The sequence below is a fragment of the Suncus etruscus genome, chromosome 4 (assembly GCF_024139225.1).
Source record: "Suncus etruscus isolate mSunEtr1 chromosome 4, mSunEtr1.pri.cur, whole genome shotgun sequence".
In the NCBI taxonomy this organism is placed as follows: Eukaryota; Metazoa; Chordata; class Mammalia; order Eulipotyphla; family Soricidae; genus Suncus; species Suncus etruscus.
This window is the reverse complement of record NC_064851.1, coordinates 151,082,974-151,103,171: the sequence shown is the minus strand read 5'-3', so window position 1 is coordinate 151,103,171 and position 20,198 is coordinate 151,082,974. Positions and strand designations below refer to the sequence as shown.

The following is a 20,198-nucleotide window of genomic DNA, read 5'->3' as shown; positions in this document are numbered from 1 at the left end:
AAGATGGGGGGCCGGGCGGTGGCGCTAAAGGTAAGGTGCCTGCCTTCCCTGCGCTAGCCTTGGACGGACCACGGTTCGATCCCCCGGTGTCCCATATGGTCCCCCAAGCCAGGAGCAACTTCTGAGCGCATAGCCAGGAGTAACCCCTGAGCGTTATCGGGTGTGGCCCAAAAACCAAAAAAAAAAAAAAAAATTAAAGATGGATTGGAAAGAGTTTAGTGGGTAAGACATTTACTTTGTGCACAGCCAACCTGGGCTCAATTACTCATTCCATATATGGTTCTCTGAGCACAGAGCTGGGATTAAGCATTGAACTCTTAGGTATGTCCCCCCCCCCCCCAATAAAAACCAAATAGCAAAACCCAAAATTAAAGTGGGGCCAGAGAGATAGCATTTGTCTTGCATGTGGACAACCGAGACAGACCTGGTTCGATTCCTGGCATCCCATATGGTCCTCTGAGCTTGTCAGGAGCGATTTCTGAGCACAGAGCCAGGAGTAAATCCTGAGCATTGCAGGGTGTGTCCCCAAAACCAATAAACAAACAAACTGCTTTTAAAAAAATAAAGTTAAATAAAGTAGATCTTGGGCCCGGAGAGATAGCACAGCGGTGTTTACCTCGCAAGCAGCCGATCCAGGACCTAAGGTCGTTGGTTCAAATCCCGGGGTCCCATATGGTCCCCCGTGCCTGCCAGGAGCTATTTCTGAGCAGACAGCCAGGAGTAACCCCTGAGCATCGCCGGATGTGGCCCAAAAACCAAAACCAAAACCAAAACCAAAACCAAAACCAAAACCAAAACCAAAACCAAAAAAAAAAAAAGTAGATCTTGGGAAGAAGGGATGAAAATTGGACTTTGTTATCTCAAACATTGTCTCATCTCTAGAAAATGCCATTGTATTTTAAATGCCTTAAATGACTATGTCTAAAGTTATATTCTTTCAAGGTATAAACCTATGGTAATAGAGATCCCTAGGGAAAAATCTTTACACTTCCAGTTTTATAAACCATTTCCCAAACTCATTCTTTGAAACTACTTTGTATTTGCCTCAATGCTGCCACCTGGTGATTATTTTGGACATCTCAACATGCTGCTTAAGACAACCTAGTGCCACTCTTAGCTATAAATTATATGTTTCCTACCCATTTGTCACAGATTTCACCCTACTTTTTTTTTTTCTTTTTCTATTTTTTGGGTCACACCTGGCAGTGCTCATGAGTTACTCCTGGCTCCTTGCTAAGAAATTGCTCTTGGCATGGGGGGCCATATGGGGTGCCAGGATTCGAACCACTGACTGTCCTGGATCGGCTGTGTGCAAGGCTAACACCCTACCACTGTGCTATCTCTCTGGCCCCTTCACCCTACTTTTGAGAAATTTAATGCAGTGGCAGAAACCTTAGCTATTCAGACAACGAAATTATTTTATGAGATTATTTGTAAATATAAGCATTTGTATATAACATATATGCATTACTTTGTTTATAAACATACCAATTCATGGTTGCTATCTCTTAAGATATAGTTTATTTTTAGGGGCTGGAGAGATAGTACAGCAGTAGGGTGTTTGCCTGGCACGCAGCTGATCCAGGACAGATGGTGGTACGAATCCTGGCATCCCATATGGCCCCCCATGCTAAGAGCAATTTCTTAGCAAAAAGCCAGGAGTAACCCCTGAGTGCCACTAGATGTGACCCAAACAAACAAACAAACAAAAAAAACCAAAAGAAAATATATATAGTTATTTTTAGTTATTGAATCTAGAAGTAATTTAGTTTATTTATTAATTTATTATTTAGTTACTTTAATATATTGAGTGAATGCTAACTATGTGAGGCCTGGTTCTTATAGACACATAGTTTACATTGCATTGGAGGTCAAACAATAGGCTATATATAATGTAAATTAGTAGTGCAAATATAAGAAACCAGGCAGGGTAGGTATTACTATTTGGAGTGATGTATTCTGGTGTTAAATGATTTAGATTTAAAAAAAGCCTTACTGAGAGGATGTTTACTTTGAATAGAGATCTGAAGAATCTAGGGAAGAAACTTAAGGATTCTGGAAAACAAATGAAAGTTATATGACTAAAACACCTGACTTGTAAAAGCAAGCATGGAAATTAAAACAGAATATATGAGGCTGAGAGTCACTGGAGAGAGGATGTAAGTGATGTAACTGATGGTGGTGGTAAGTGGTTCACTAATCAGATAGGACCTTGTAGAGTTTATTCTGACATAGACGGTATGGACTGGATTTGGGTTTGGGCAGCTCAGTGATATGCTCTGATTTTATGTTTATTAGGTTCACTTTGCTGTGTTTAAATGAGATTAAGAAAACACTTGTTATGAGGTATTTTTTTATTTGATTAGCTGTAAGAATGTTTACCTTGGGGCCTGCGAGGTGGCGCTAGAGGTAAGGTGTCTGCCTTGCAAGCGCTAGCCAAGGAAGGACCGCGGTTCAATCCCCCAGCGTCCCATATGGTCCCCCCAAGCCAGGGGCAATTTCTGAGCGCTTAGTCAGGAGTAATCCCTGAGCATCAAACAGGTGTGGCCCCCACAAAAAAATGTTTACCTTATATAGATATTTGAACTATAAGATAAAGGACTAAGTTTTGACAGTCTGGGAACAGACGTAATTTGTATAACATTATTATAATGGCATATTTATATAGATTATTAAAATTATATTTAAAGCTTACTCTTTTATTATCATAATACAGGGTAATTGAAATCGGCTTATAGCATTTTATTTGCAAAGTGTCATAAATACTTCTTAATTGTTCTAAAATCATCCCACAGATTTTCTTTCAATAATACCATGAACTCATTGTGGTTTTAGCCTTTTCTCACTGATTTTAATATTTTGAATGAAAGTGATCTGGAGTTATAATTGTTTATATTCAGCAATATACTTAGACAGTAAAAACAAATCACTTTATACTTGCTAGTAGTGCTATCTTATTAAAAGGAATCTTATAGGTTATAGTAGCGCTCTGTACTTATTTCTGACTACACTCGGGTTACTCCTGGTAGTATTCAGGGCTACCATATGTACTCCTGGATAATGGTTGATTGTGCATGCAAGGCAAGCATTCTACCCATGGTATTATCTCTCTGTCCTCTAAATGTGTGTGTGTGTGTGTGTGTGTGTGTATGTATGTATGTGTACACTCAGTAATAAAAATGACTAATTCTTAAGTACAATTCTTTACCAAATTATACTTAAAAATGTATTTAAGTACAGTTATTAGGTAGTTAAGAATATCATAATATGACTAAAAGCATTTCTCAGTGGTTGTGGTAGCTGAAAATAATCTTCTTCTTCTTTTTTTTTTTTTTTTTGTGTTTGGGCCACACCCAGCATTGCTCAGGGGTTACTCCTGGCTGTCTGCTCAGAAATAGCTCCTGGCAGGCACGAGGGACCATATGGGACACCGGGATTCGAACCAACCACCTTTGGTCCTGGATTGGCTGCTTGCTAGGCAAACACCACTGTGCTATCTCTCTGGGCCCCAAAATAATCTTTTTATAATATTAAATATGTATCTTTAAATTTTAAATATTTTGCATCAAAATTAACACTGCATGTTTTACTAACTGATTCTATACAATTTGTATGCTTGTACTCGTGTCTTGAACTACTTGGTATTCAAATTTCTCTTCAGCTTTATTTTTCACACTATGAACATCACAGTGTTTAAACTTAAATATAAGTTGTTATTTGGGAGAAATAATTAGTAAATTGATTTTTATAGTGAGTAGGCAGCCTTAAGACTATGGTCATTTGATAAGTACCAAAATAATTTACTTAAATTGTTTGTACAGCTCTGACTAACTGGGCAGGTAGGTTGTTCAGTGTTTCTCGCTCTTTTTTCTTCTGTGTTCTTGCTGCCCTATTGGTTGACTTCCTAGTTTCGTGTCCTGACTCCCCATTCTATTTATATCAGTTTTCTCCTTGGAATATCCTTTTTTTTTGACTCCCACCCGGCAGCGCTCAGGAGTTACTCCTGGCTCTATGCTCTGAAATAGCTCCTGGCAGGCTCGGGGGACCATATGGGATACTGGGATTCAAACCACCAACCTTCTGCATGCAAGGCAAATGGCTTACCTCCATGCTATCTCTCTGGCCCGTTGGGATATCCTTGTACCTACAGGAGTTCCAGTAGTAGTAGTTGAGAAACACTGGACTATATCACTACTGCTACTCCTCTTCCCAATTTAAGTTTAGTGAGATTTGAATGACTAGCTGTTTTGTTTTGGGATCGATAAAATTCAGTAATATAAATAATTGATATTAAAAGTATCAATGGAGGCCAAAGCAAGTGTACAGCTGGTAAGGTGCTTACCTTGCACACAGCTGACCTGGAGATGTGATCCCTCATATCCCATATTGTCTCTCGAGCACTGCCAGGAATAATTCCTAACTCACCAAATTAGATGCGAAAGTAGCATGGAAGCCAAATAAAAAAATGCTCAGCAAACAAAACCATAACACAGAATGCTGAACTAGCCACAAATAGCTTAGTAAACCTTCAAGCAATGCTTAATGACCCCATTGTTGGATATAAGAATTTTCACAAATTTTTTTTTTTTTTTTTTGGTTTTTAGGCCACACCCAGCAATAGCTCAGGGGTTACTCCTGGCTGTTTGCTCAGAAATAGCTCCTGGCAGGCACGGGGACCATATGGGACACCGGGATTCGAACCAACCACCTTTGGTCCTGAATCGGCTGCTTGCAAGGCAAACGCCGCTGCTGTGCTATCTCTCCGGGCCCACTAAACTTTTTTTAAATAAATTTATTACCATCCAATTGTAACAAAACAATATCATGTAAATTATCTCATGCCTGAAAAAAGGGCAGATTTGGGGATGGGTGAAACTTAGAGACAATCAGTGGTGGTAGGCTTGGTGTTAGAACATTGAATGACACAAATAACTGTATTATGAGCTAGTAGGTAAACCATGGTGTTTAAAGCAATACAAAAATTGAGTAGTAGTGCTACAGTGTGGGTGCCCTGACCTGCGGGGGACACCAGTCAAAATGTGGGTTACTCTTCTCAGAGGGAACGTCACAAAGAATAAACAGGCACAGAGACAGACAGACAAAGACAGACACACACAGAACAATTAACAGACACAGAGACAGATAAGAATGGGAGGATTCCAGTGTTTTTATTGAAGTACAAGATCCAGCTTAAATACCTTTTTAAGGACCCTTTAAGGACATATGCATACAGATATAGCATAGATATGTTGAACAGGCAGGAATACTTAGATAACAGGACCCAATACAAGTGGGACAGACACAGCAAAAGCGGTACTGAGAGGAAAATTTATAGCTTTGCAAGCACACATCAGGAAGGATGAAGGGGCATACCTGAATAAGCATAATGATGCAGCTTATAGAATTAGAAAATGATCAACAAAAGGGACCACAAATAGGGAAGGAAATAAAAAAGCTTAGAGCAGAAATCAATGAAGTGTAAACCCAAAAAAACAATCTGAAAAACCAATGAAAGCAGAAATTGGTTCTTTGAAAAAATAAACAAGATCGATAGACCATTGGCAAAACTAACAAAGAAAGAGAGAGAAACTTGATAACCCGCATTAGAAATGAAAAGAGGGAGAACACTACAGATATTGCAGAGATATCAAGTGTATTCAGAGACGACTTTGAGAAACTCTGTGCCACTAAACATGAGAACCTGGAAGAAATGGATAAATTCTTGGACTTTTATAACCTTCCACAGTTGAATAAGGACGATGTATCATATCTAAACACCCACATCACTATTGAGAAAATTAAAATGGTAATCAAATGTCTGCCCAAAAACAAAAGCCCAGGCCCAGATGGATTTGCTCATGAATTCTTTCAAACCTTTTAAGAGGAGCTACTACCAATCCTGGCCAGACTTTCATAAAATTGAAAAAAAAAAAAAAAAAAAAAAAAAAAAAAAGAGGGAACACTTCCAAATAGCTTTTATGAAGCTATGGTTTATGATACCAAAACCAGACAGAGATGCTGCTAAAAAAGAAAATTACAGACCAGTATCCCTGATGAACATAGATGTAAAGATCCTCAACAAAATCCTGGCAAATAGGACTCAATGTCTCATTAAGATCATCCACTACTATCAAGTAGGTTTCATCTTAGGAATGCAAGGATGGTTTAACATCCATAAATCTATTAACTTAATACACAACATCAACAACAAGAAAAATAAAAATCACATGCTCATGCTAATAAATGCAGAGAAAGCATTTGTTAAGGTCCAACACCTATTCTTGATAAAAACTCAGCGAGATGGGAATGAAAGAAACCTTTCTCAATATAGTTAAGACCATCCACCACAAGCCAATGGCAAATATTATTCTCATTGGAGAAAAACTAAAAGCCTTTCCTCTAAATTCTGGTACAAGACAAGGTTGTCCTCTCTCACCACGCCTATTCAACATAGTACTGGAAGTACTTGTTATAGCTATTAGGCAAGAAAATGATATTAAGGGCATCCAGATAGGAAAGGAAGAAGTCAAGCTCTCACTATTTGCAGATGACATGATACTCTACTTAGAAAACCCTAAACTCTACTTAGAAAACCCTAAAGACTCTACATAAATGTTTCTAGAAACAGTAGATTCATACAGCAATGTGGCAGGCTACAAAATTAACACACAAAAATCAATGGCCCTTTTATACACCAATAATGATAGGGAAGAAATGGGCATTAAGAAAACAACCCCATTCACATTAGTGCCACATAAACTCAGATATCTTGGAGTCAACTAAAGACGTGAAGGATCTATATCTATATAAAGAAAACTATAAAACCCTGCTCCAAGAAATAAGAGAGGATACATGGAAATGGAAACATACCCTGCTCATGGATTGGCAGGATTAACATCATTAAAATGGCAGTACTCCCCAAAGCATTGTGCAGATTTAATGCAATTCCTCTAAAGATACCCTTGACATTCTTCAATGAAGTGGATCAAACACTTCTGAAATTCATTTGGAACAATTAACACCCTCTTAGCTTTCTGTAGTATCTATAGTAACCTCTCTTTTTCATTTCTAATTTGGTTTATTAAGTGTTTCCTCCTTTCCCTGTAAGTTTTGTAAGGTTTATTGATCTTGATTTTTCTTTTTTCTTTTTTTTTTTTGGGGGGGGGGATTGGGCTTTAGGTCACACCTGGTGATTCTCAGGGGTTACTCCAGGCTCTGCACTCAGAAATCGCTCCTTGCAGGCTTGGTGGACCATATGGAATGCCAGGATTTGAACCACTAACCATCCTGCGTCAGCTGCATGCAAGGCAAACGTCCTACCGCTGTGCTGTCTCTCTAGCCCGCTCTTGTTTTTTATTCTTGAAAGAACAAAAATTGTTTTTGGATATTGTTGGAATGGCTATTTATTAATTTCTGTGTTAAGCTTTATTTTTTCCTTCAGTCTGCCTATTTTTTTTTTTGATAAGTCATTAGAGATGCCCAGTGCCATTTATTTATTGAACAAAACAAACAATATGTCAAGGTCTTTCCATTGTCACTCAAGATACCTAGGAAATATAATTACTTTTAATTTCAAAATCATATATTGCAGGGCTGACAAAAAAATCCAATAGACTTTCCTTTGACAAGGAAGTGAGAACTATGAAAAAATAAAGTCATTCACATCTTGTCATTAGGTTGGTTGTCACTGCAAATTCCCACTTGAAAGTCCTCTGAATACCAAAACACCCTCAAGGAGCCAGAGAGATAGCATGGAGGTAGGGCATTTGCCTTGCTTGCAGAAGGACTCCTGAGCGCTGCCAGGTGTGACTCCCCCAAAAGACCCAAAGAAACAAAAAACACCCCAAATGCTGAATGAATTTTTTTGGTTCTTTCAGCACTCCTGTAAAGGAAGTCTGCCTATTTTTAAATTTATTTTCTTGATTACTTTTCAGTTTCATAAGTTGTGCCATTAAATTATTTATGTGGACCCCTTCTTCCTCTCTGATGAGTGGTTGTGAAGCTATAAAATTTCTTCTTAGTACTGCTTTTGTGGTGTCCCACAAATTCTGTTCTCTGTTAGTGTGCTTTTCATTTTGCCTGCCAAATTTTTCAGTCCTGTTATTTCAGTTTGGCATTTTCTCATTTCTTCTTCTGTATTCTTATTTGTGGTTCATTTGGTTTGTTTCATGGTTTTTTTTTTTTTGTTTGTTTTGTTTTGTTTTGTTTTGTTTTTGAGTTCTTTGATCATTGTTTAGATTTTCCCTCTAAAGTCTTTATCAGAGAGGCTATAGATGGTTGGTTCTTGTTGGGTCAGCAGAGCTACCTTCTTTATTCTCTTTTTTTTTTGGTTTTTGGGTCACACTCGGCAGTGCTCAGGGGTTACTCCTGGCTGTCTGCTCAGAAATAGCTCCTGGCAGGCACGGGGGACCATATGGGACACCGGGATTCGAACCAACCACCTTTGGTCCTGGATCGGCTGCTTGCAAGGCAAACGCCGCTGTGCTATTTCTCCGGGCCCCCTTCTTTATTCTCTAAGCATGTTGGTGTTCTGCATTGTTTTTCTATTGCATCCTTTGCATTGTGTTGTGACTTGCTGTCACCTGGAGGGGGAGAGAGAAAGATGATTGTCATGGAATTTAGTGACATCTTTTTGTTTTGGTGCCACACTCAGCAATGCTCAGAGATTCCTCCTGGTTCTGAACTCAGGAATTATTTCTAGTGGTGCTCAAGGGACCATATAGGATTCAGGTGCCCTATCCACAGTACTATTGCTTTTGCTTCACCACTCATCTTTATCATATGCATTTTAGGGGTCAGTCCTGAAGCTTTCTGCATTTTATTCTATCGAGAAAAAAAATTAGAATATGTATTTGGGCATATACTGCAGTACTCAGCTTACTCCCAACTCTGTGCTTAGGGCTCATTTCTGACAGTGCTCAGGAGACCATATTGAGCACCAGGGATTGAGGCAACAACCTAAAATCCTACCCTCTCTTCAGCCCTCACTTACATACATTTTTATTATTTTCAAATGAAATAAATTAAAGGATTATTCAAGGGTGACTCTTGGCTCTGAGCCACTCCTGGTATCCTTGGGAGACAATATGGGGTGTCTGGGATCAAACCTGGCTTGCCATGTGCAAGGCAAGTGCTCTACCCTTTGTACTATTGCCCTGTCAGTTTCATTTAAAAAACTTTAGGCACATGGGTTGAGGAGATAACTCAAAGAATTGGCGGATCCTGAGGCTACCAGATGTATTCTGGTTGCCACTAGCAATAGAGGATTTGAGCAGTGAACTGTCCTACTACTTATTGGGCCAGGAGATGTTGGTCCCCTTAGGTTTCCAGGCCCATGAAAAAAAAAAGGTTTAGGTGAAGAATTTTCCTTGTTTTATTTGTATTGTGTCACTTAGCTTCTAGGTGATCTCATATATATGGAATATGACTTTTTGGATTGAAGTTGTCACTACAAGCATCATTTGTTGTTCATGGAAGACTTTGTAAGAGCTTACTTACTACTTGGTTGGAAATTTAGGGAAGTGATGTAGTTCTAAAGCTGTATGCAAACTACAGGAATTAAAATGTAATGTTTTTATGTTAGTACTAAAAAGAAAAAGTACTGTTATCTGAATGAATTCTGTATTTCTTTACAGCCAGTTGCTGAACCAATTCCCATTTGTAGTTTTTGTCTTGGTACAAAAGAACAAAACCGAGAAAAGAAGCCAGAGGAACTCATCTCCTGTGCAGACTGTGGCAACAGTGGTATGTGATCCCTATATTCCCTCTGAAATGCTACCAAGCAAAAGGGATTATCTTTTGTCTGACACTGGGGAACTCAGTCATGTTCAAATTTTAACTCCTAGCTCTGCACTCAGGGAATCTCTCCTGGTAGTGCTTAGGATCTGCATGCAGGTCTCCAGTGCAGGAAATTTGTATCAGAGATGGCCATATGCAAGGCAAGCAACTTAATTGTTGTACTGTTGTCTTTGCCCTGATAGAAATACCTTTAACAGAGTTTGTATGCTTGATCTTTATGAAAAGCTTTTAATTTTATCCTGAAGTAAGTCTAGCTAACTGAAGTGAGTTTCTAGATAAAAGTGGAATTTAAGTATATAGCTGTAATTTTTTTTGCTTAATTTAAATCAGGTTTTATTAAATCATTTTTAATTGTTTTTTTTTTTTTTTTTTTTTTTTGGTTTTTGGGCCACACCCAGTAACGCTCAGGGGTTACTCCTGGCTATGTGCTCAGAAGTTGCTCCTGGCTTGGGGGACCATATGGGACACCGGGGGATCGAACTGCGGTCCGTCCAAGGCTAGCGCAGGCAAGGCAGGCACCTTACCTTTAGCGCCACCGCCCGGCCCCCTATTAAATCATTTTTAATAGAAAAAACATTCTCTCATTTTGCTTTTTATATTTCATTGTTAAACATTGTCAAATCAGTTTGAGGTTCTTGCTGTTTTTTTTGTTGTTGTTGTTGTTGTTGATTTTGATTTTTGGGCCATACCCAGTGATGCTCAGAGGTTTTTCCTGGCTCTGCACTCAGAAATTTGATCCTGTCTTGGTGGGGATTGCAATGCGGGAGGATCAAACCACGGTCTGTCCTAGGCTAGTGCGGGCAAGGCAGAGATACCTTAGCACTTGTGCCACTGCTCAGGCCCCTCTTGCTGTTTTTGTTTGTTTGTTTGTTTGTTTTTTAAATAATCATTGCTTTCTTTCTTGATAGGAAGCCTCAGGATTTATAAATAGAACTAGGATGATAAATTTTTTTTATTTTGATAGAATCTCACATGTCGGGGCCAGTGAGGTGGCACTAGAGGTAAGGTGTCTGCCTTGCAAGCGCTACTAGCCAAGGAAGGACCGTGGTTCGATCCCCTGGCGTCCCATATGGTCCCCCCAAGCCAGGGGCAGTTTCTGAGCACTTAGCCAGGAGTAACCCCTGAGCATCAAACGGGTGTGACCGAAAAACCAAAAAAAAAAAAAAAAACACATATGTCACATTGAGAACTGGAGTTGATGTAATTTGAGCCCTCTGGGATTAAGAAAAAGATTTTGTGAGGAATCTTCTCATTTGTCAATTCCAGAGATAATCTTGCTTTACATTTTAAGAATTTCTAAGGCTTCGCAGGAAGGCCTTGGTATCTTCTCTATCTTTACTCTTTGACTTAATTATCAGTAATAATCAGGTTTTAGCATAATTGACCCCCAGGAGTCACATAAATCTTCCCGTCTGAAAGAGATGAAAGCAAGAGGCTAATGTGAAACTGGATGTCATTTTTGGGTAGTTGAGGGAAGTGTGCTACTCCTGGCTCTGTGCTTGGAATTGCTTCCAGAGATCTAGCCTTGGGCCCACTTGCATGCAAAGCAAATACTTAGCCCATTAACTATTTTCTAGTCTTTTTAACTGCAATCTCAAGTCCTAAGTTTGGTAATTTTTGTTAGTCACAGCCATTCTCAATAGCCATGGAGACTGGCATCGTCATGACTTTAGTATATTAAAATGGTACCAGGAAGATGATCTTTGTTTCATTTATGAATTTTAGAAATCACTCATTCAGTTAGTAGACAAATTAATATTTGGAGCCTAGTTGTAAAGGCATTATTTAGGAAATAAAGGGTTTTTTCCTTCAGTTTTTATATATTGAATATGTCAGGCGAGGTGGAAATAAGTCTGAAGTAATAATGCTCAGTATTATATCACAAACAGAAATGAACTCAGTACTTCACAGTTACATATAAATGATAAAAATCATTTAAGATTTGCTTAAAGAGAGTGATTTGTCATATGATGCAGTGATTTCCAAACTACTTTAGTTCCTTCAGTGAAGTCTTATGGGAGCCAAAGATATAAAAGAGAGAAAAATGAATTTGCTGGCAACTGCATGTAGTAGACTTGAGTTTGATTCCTAGCACTGCGTGGTTACCTGCGCACTGCCTGCAGTGACCCCAAACACCAAGCCAGATAGTTCCTCAGCTCTGTGGAATGTGACTTCCAAACAAGCAAGGAAGTTTGCTCTAGGTGAGGAAATTATAGGGAGAGGGGAAACTTGTTATAGCCCTGGCTTTTATGAAGCCTTGCAATGAAGGTCTCTTGTTTTCTGCAAGATAGAAAAGAATATAATTTAAAACCAATTAACGGAGAGGGAACTTTTAATGACTAGTAGAATAAATACTAATTTCTATTGCTCTAGAAATTAAATTACATTGAAGTAGCTAAAAGAAACATTTTTGTTCAACAGCTTACTTACAAAGTTGAGTTTCATATTTCTATGAATTGGAAATTTGGAAGCTGCTTACCTGGGTGGGTTTTATAGGGAATTTTTCATGAGATTGCAATCAAAATTTCAGTTGCAGAAACTGTTTTTGTGTTTGGGCCACACCCGGTGATGCTCAGGTGTTACTTTGGCTATGTGCTCAGAAATCACTCCTGGCTTGGGGAACCATATTTGATGCTGGGGGATCAAATCTCGGTCTGTCCTAGGTTAGCGCATGCAAGGAAAATTCCCTACTGCTTGCACCACCGCTCCGGCCCCATGCAGAATTTTAATGACTCACTTTCCTGCTTCACAGATTAATGCTGGTTGTTAATAGGAAGTCTCAGTTTCGTTCTATGTAATCATCTTCATAGGTTTGCTTTAGACTTTATCATGGCAGCAGGATGCACATCAGAAAGAATAGTAAGAGATCTATACTACCCTTTTATAATCTAGCCTTATAAGTCACATTGTCATTTCAGCATCTTATTAGTTAGATCAACCCTATTTAGTTGTGGGAAGGGAGGGGACTACATAAAAGGTATTCTTGTCTGGGGATAAATATTATCTTATTACCTAGCTGTCATAATAGAAGGAAAGTATGGATATAATTAAGAACTTGGTCCTCAGGGTCATTATAGGCTCTTAGATTAAACTCCACTTTTACCATATAATAATTATTATAAGGAAGAGTTGAGTTACTACTGCATTTTTCTGATCACAAAAATATCAAACTTCTAAATCAGTAGAAACATTTCTAATATAAAAATGTAATTTTCAATCATTTATTATTCAGCCCAGTCATTTCAGTTTATTATTGCTGTTGCTGAAATCTCCTGGCAGTTTAGGCTAGAACCAGCATAATTCTCTTCCATTAAAGTATACAATCATATTCATACCCATACTGAAACAATTGATACATGCTGAAGAACCTAATATGCACATTTTGGGGATGTGAGAGAAACCAGAGTATCTGGCAAAAGAGAAGAACATGGTGGTCGTATAAGCAGTAATAGAGGACTTTTAAAATAATTTGATAAAACACCATAAAGCCATATATTTATCAAGGATTTGATATATTTGAAATTTATTTTCCAAATTGAAGCTTAATGTCTCCCAAATTAAGATAACAAATAGTTTTTGAGAAATAATTGTATTAAGTATGGTAAAGGGCCAAAAGTGTATTTTCTGAGCATAAAGTCTAAGTAAGGGTCAGAGCCTATGAAGAGGCAGTTTATTTATTAAAATACACCTTTCTTTTTGCTGTGATTAGGAGTCACATATATGGTTGTAAAGATCCTATACTTCAGTTGTAGTGCTTGCTGGAAAGGGCACACAACTTTTTAGCTGGGGGAAGGGCCCAATAGTTACACTTTATTATCTTCAGAGCTTACTCCTGGCTCCCTGCTCAAGGATTATCCCTGGAGTGATTGGGGACCATATGTGGTGTTGGAGTTCAAACCCAGGTCCATCAATGCAAGACAAACTCCTGAACTATCTCCCAGCACTCTCTGGCCCTTTATTTTTTTTATTTTGGTCCACACCTGGTAATGATCAGGCTTACTTCTGGCTCTGAGATTAGGGATCACTTTTGGCAGGGCTTGGGGTTGGGGTATCTTACAGGTGTCTGAGATTGTCCCAGGTCACTCACATGCAGGGCAAGTACCCTATTCTCTCTGTTACCTTTCCAGCTCCTTTAAATGTAGTTTTAAATAGAAAAGTAGAACATTAAGAGACTTTTTTTTTTTTATTTGTTATTGTTTGGTTGGTTTGGTTTTGGACCACACCTATTGACACTGTAGTTAGTCCTGGCTCTGCACTCAGGAATTATTTCTGATGATCCTCAGGGGACCATAAGGGATGCTGTGGGTTGAGGCCAGTTGGTTGTAGACAACAAAAGCATTGATAGCTATTAATAGACATGCAAAAGCATGTAATAGCTCCAACTAGGATGATACAATTATGAATGAGATTTTCACTCTCCCCTCTCATTCTTTAATTAGTAATGTTTTGTTGATAGACGACTTAATCATCTTAGAAAATTCTGTAGCAGTGATAAAGGAAGGAGAGCTTCTTTAACAAGCTCTTCCTTCACCAAAGGGAATTAATGATCAACCTTCCTAGGAAAAGGACTAATTATTTTAGAGCTGAGGATAAATTGGCTACTCTCACTATTTGGAAAATCAAACTGATACTCCTATTAGTGCAAACTTTTTCTGGTCTGTTAACTCTAATCACAGAAATGTTGCTTTGATTTGTTTTAGCTTGAGTACTTTTGCATGTTTTTAACTCATGAGAAAAAAAACTTGCCTTAAATAATTAGGATCTGTATTATTTTTGTTGGTTAATGAAAGTAATGAAATTTATTGTTAAAAATCAGAATACTGGGGCCCAAGTGATAGCACAGCAGGTAGGGTGTTTGCCTTGTACACGGGCTGATCTGGGTTTGATCCCTGCCATCTTATATAGTTCCTAAGCCTGCCAGGAATGATTTCTGAGAACAGAGCCAGTTCTTGAATCCGTCAAGTGTAGTTTTCCCCATCCCCAATGAATCAGAGCATTGAACAGTAGAAAGTGAAACATAAAATCCTATCTCTAAAAGTGTTACAGACTCATAAACTAGAATGCTGCCATTATAAATTATGTACTTATATCACATAATGCTCTGATACAGGTTTAGTAAAAGATTGGAATTCATTAGATTTTTAAGATCACATTGATTGTGTGTGTGTGTGTGTGTGTGTGTGTGTGTGTGTGTGTGTTCTAAATTCTACTTAGTGTAAGTATAATAGAACTCATTTGTAGTGCCAGGTTCATATATAGCATACATTAAGTAGTATCTTGGTTTTTATTTTTGATACATGCTTTGACTTAGATAATTTTCCCTTTATAGTATTTAATAACAGTCGCAAAATTATTTTTGATAATTTGATTTGTGACTTTTCCCCTCTTCATAGGTCATCCATCCTGTTTAAAGTTTTCTCCTGAACTAACGGTTAGAGTGAAGGCCTTACGGTGGCAGTGCATTGAGTGTAAAACGTGTAGCTCCTGTCGAGATCAAGGCAAAAATGCAGTGAGTGTCTTTGTCTTCCAATATCAATATTTCATGTTACCACTATTTCTGTAGTGTGTACAACTCGCATTTCCATTGAGAAATGGTTGGTGAATTTTCAGTGAGTCTAGTAGTATTTAGAAATAATAGCTTCTTAGTTGGGACTAATAGATTTATTTAGGGCCTTTCATCTTCAGAAGCCAAGTATGTGTTCTTTTCTAGTGCACACTAGAACATTCTTCAGGATAGATTACATTTTTAGACATAAGTTTTACATAAATTCACAAATATAAGAATGATACTAAGTAAGCATCCTGTCGCCCTATAATGCTATATAGATATATATTGACCATTAGAAGAAGATGTGGAGAAACTAGTAATGTCTGGAGAATGAACAACATGCTGCTTAATAATAATAAATAGACTATAGAGGAAATCAAGGAAGAAATAAAAGATTCTATAAGACTAATGATAATGAAGAAACAAGTTACCAAAATCTGTGGTACACAGCAAGAGCACTAATTAGTGGGAAACTCATAGCAGTACAAGCCTACATAAGGGAAGGAAAAAAATAAAATCAACAACCTAAATATTCACAAAAATATCTGGAAAACCAACAAAAATGTACACAAGCACTAGTAGAAGAAAAGAAATGGTTAAAACCAGAGCAGAAATCAACGATATGGAAACCAAGGAGGCAATACAGAGAATCAGTGAAACCAGGAACTGGTTCTTCAAATGAATAGACAAGTAGCAAACTATTGTCAAGACTAATGACCAAAACAAAACAAAACAAAACAAAACAAAACAAAGAGAGAGAAAGTTGTCAGATAAATTAGATCAGAAGTGAAAGAGGAGAAATCACAGCAGAAACTCCAGAAAGCTAAAATGTCATGAGATCTTACTTTGAATAACCTAGTAGAAATTGACAGATTTCTAGAAACATGTTATTACCTGAGACTGTGAGGAAGAAGTAGATAGCCTAAACAGGCCAATACAAGCGAGGAAATTAAAACAGTAATTAAGAAAAACCCCAAGAATAAAAGCCCAGGCCCAGATGTGTAAGCCCAGGGTTAATATGTGAGTTTTATCAGACCTTCAGAGATAATTTACTGTTGTTGATCCTTAAAAGTTTTTCAAAATATCAACAAAATGGGAATCCTTCCTAACAGCTTCTATGAAGCTAACATTACATTCACTGCTAACATTACATTACACTCAAAGCTGACAGATACTATAAAAAAAAAATTCTAACCAGTCTCTTGATGAATGTTAATGTAAAAATACTCAACAAATCTTAATAGACCAAATTCAATGACACATCAAAAAAAAAATACCATCATAATCAAGTGGGTTTCTTTGAGTTGCAAGGATGGTTCAATATATACAAATCAATGCATATCATTATACCATACCAGTAAAAGAAAAGATAACATTTATATGAGAATATCAATAGATGCTGAGAAAGCTTTAGACAAGATCCAATGCCCATTCATGATTAAACACTTTCAATAAATACGGGTGTCAGGAGACTTCCTCAAGATAGTTCATTGCTGTCGATCCATAGCCAATATTTTTCTTAATGGTGAGAAACTGAAAGCATTGCATAGGCACAAGTCAAGGATATCCATTGTCTCTATCTACTCTTATTCAGCTAGTCTTAGAAGTCCTAGAGATAGCAGTCAGGCAAGAAAAGAAAATGAAAGGGATCCAAATTGGAAAAGAGGAAAACATTGTCTCTTTTTGCAGATGACATGATGTTATATATACATTGAAGAACCCTAAAGAATCCACACAGACACACACACACACAGACACACACACACACAGACACACACACACAGACACACACACACAGACAGACACAGACACAGACACACAACTACACACCTCCTAGAAACAATAGTCCAATAAATCAAAGTGGCCAGCTACAAAGTCAGTGCAAAAATACTGGTTACTTTTCTTTATACAAATAACGAATGATAGCATAGAGAGATAAAAAATTCTATCAAAAATTCTTGGGGCCGGAGAGATAGCATGGAGGTAAGGCGTTTGCCTTTCATGCAGGAGGTCATCGGTTCAAATCCCGGCGCCCCATATGGTCCCCTGTGCCTGCCAGGAGCAATTTCTGAGCCTGGAGCCAGAAATAACCCCTGAGCACTGCCAGGTGTGACCCAAAAATCACAAAAAAAAAAAAAAAATTTCTATCATATGGCCGCATGCAAGACAAAAGTCCTACCCATTATGCTATTTCTACAGTCTTTGGTCAGCTTTTTTTTTTGACAGGTGTTGAGAACATGAAATGGAATGAAGATAACCTCTTCAACAAATTGTATTGGGACAATTGGATAACTACATGTAAGATATTAAAGCTGTGCCTATAAGTACACCTTACACAAAAGTCAACTCAAAGTGAATCAAAGACCTTGAGATCAGGTCTGAATCTTTAAAGTATATTCAGGAAAGCTCTTCTAGATCTAGACTTCAAAGGAGTCTTTACGATAGCCTTTGTCAATGGTAGGTAAAGGCTACAGAATCAAAACTAACAAGGAACTTTATCAGACTAAAAAGTTTCAGCATAAACATGGGCTAAAACTAATAGCTGAATTGAAATGTAAAAAAAAAAAACAAAACTAAAACCCCATCAAAAAAATGGGAAAAATAAACAAGCACTTCTTTGAGGCAACATTGCCAACAGATACGTGAAAACGTTTTCATCATCACTTATTAGGAAACTCCAAATCAAGATGACAATGAGATAACATCTTAACACCAGTGAGAATGATACTAAAAATACTGGCAACAATCTGATGAGGGGAATATAGTAAAAAAGGAATTCTTATCCACTGCTGGTGAGAATGTTGTCTGCTCCAACCCCTGTGAAAAACACTATGGAGGGTTCTCACAAAACTCAAAATTGAGCTGTCACATGACCCAGAAATTTCATTTTTTAATCTGTCCTCAGGATAGAAAATGATTCAAAACGATGTATGCACACCTCTAGTCACTGTGTATACTACATAGTGTAAGAAATACAAGTCACTGAAACGTGAACTGGAAGATTCCATTTAAGCCAAAAAAGAAGAATAAATACAGGATAATATCACTTATATGTTGGTATTTGATAATTGGATGAGGGAATACAGTCCTTTAATGTGGGGTTTCCTAGATCACTCCTGGCTTCAAGGAGAAGCCAGAAGAAGGAGAAGGAAGGAGAGTAGAGGGGGAGAAATTTGTGAAATAATGGGAAAGGGTATTCAGGTACATTTGGTGGTGTTAAGAAAGGACAGAGCTCAATATCCAAATCATGGAGTCAACAACAGATTGTTAGACCCGAAGTTTACCAACCAAACTTCAAAAGGTGCCCGTCAAGATGACAGACTGGGAGGGAGAGGTATGGAAAGTAAACTAAGATAATTGACTGAGAGAGGTTGACACTGGAGGTGGGATTGGTGCTAGAAGACTGGACTATAATAACTGTAATGACTGTAAATCAAGTTACTTTAATTAAAACATAAAGAAAAAGTAGCATCTTTGAATTGTACATGATTTTGTAAATACTTTTCAAAATTTTATTTCTAGATTGCTTCTAAAAACATCTTAATTAGTGGCAGATAAATTGGGGTTACTTTAAAGAAATACTTGTGAAATATGAGTAATATATAGCTATTGGAATTGTCTTTTTTATCAACAGACTAAATTTATATCTGTAGCTAAATAAATTTGAAAGTATTAAAATTGGAGAAAGCAGAACCTTTTTTCTAATTTCTAATTTTTTTTCTTTTTTCTAAATTTTCAGATATCCATTTTCTTGGTTCAAATTAAGAAAACTTTTACTATTACAGTAAAGTAACTCAGCTCTTTTATGAGATTGTTATAACTTCTAGGTTTTACACAGTCATGACCCCTTTTTTGTTTCATAAGGTTAAGCAATACCATCCTTATTCTTTTTCAGGATAACATGCTTTTTTGTGATTCCTGTGACCGAGGATTTCATATGGAGTGTTGTGATCCACCACTTACCCGGATGCCAAAAGGTTAGAAATACATTCTGAATTCAAAGGGATGAATAGATAAAAAGTGAAAACATTTTTATCTACTTTGTTAAAATGAAATAGTTATTTGCATGTTTCAGTTTGGGTTTATAGAAGTAGGAAGAGAGCTATAACATTAAAAGTGGGTATAATTTTTCTGTTTAGCCTTTTTTTGGTCATATTTTTAATCTTTAATTTCTAAGTATCCATTCTTGGTATATAGCTCATTTATCAATTTTTGCTTTTCCCTAAGCTAGAAAATAAAAGTATCTTGCCTTATATGGCTCAAAATCTCTTTCTCAAGAAAAAATGATATTGTATATATCAAGCTATAATACCTGGTTCATCCAAAGCTTTATAAACTATAAAATAATAAATGTTCAAGTTATGAGACAAAACCTTAATACTGTTTGACTCTTGTCCCATGTAAGATACATATTGATTGAAATTTATGGTATCATATACTTATAGTTTGTTTAAAAAGTATTCAGTTAGGGCTGGAGTGGTAGCGCAGGTAGGGCACTTGCCTTGCCCACGGCTGACCCAGGACGGAACCCGATTCTATTCCCGGCGTCCCATGTGGTCCCCCAAGCCAGGAGTAACCCCTGAGCGTCTTTGGGTGTGGCCCAAAAACAAACAAACAAAAGTATTCAGTTAGATCTCCCTGTCTTATCTCAGATTATAATTTATATTAAGGATTTATTTTCTTAGGACTGAATTTCAGTGTATTTAATGCCTACAAAATAATTTCTATAGTAGCTAATGGCAGAAAACCTCTTTAATTTTGTTTTGGGGTTTTTTGGGGGTGGTGGTGGTAGGTTGCTCAGAGGCTGATCCAGAATCCATTTTTTGTACTCTGGCGTGACCTGCTAGTGCTT

At 37.5% G+C, this 20,198-nt stretch overlaps 1 protein-coding gene across 1 annotated transcript in view; it reads left to right on the top strand.

Moving 5' to 3' along the window:
• KAT6A (lysine acetyltransferase 6A) overlaps nt 1-20,198 on the top strand; it is a 138,350-nt gene that overhangs the window by 55,696 nt on the left and 62,456 nt on the right. Inside the window, exons 3-5 of the mRNA XM_049771792.1 lie at nt 9,636-9,744; nt 15,192-15,307; nt 19,242-19,323. Coding sequence (XP_049627749.1) covers nt 9,636-9,744; nt 15,192-15,307; nt 19,242-19,323 — 307 coding nt within the window. The remainder of the gene's footprint in view (nt 1-9,635; nt 9,745-15,191; nt 15,308-19,241; nt 19,324-20,198) is intronic.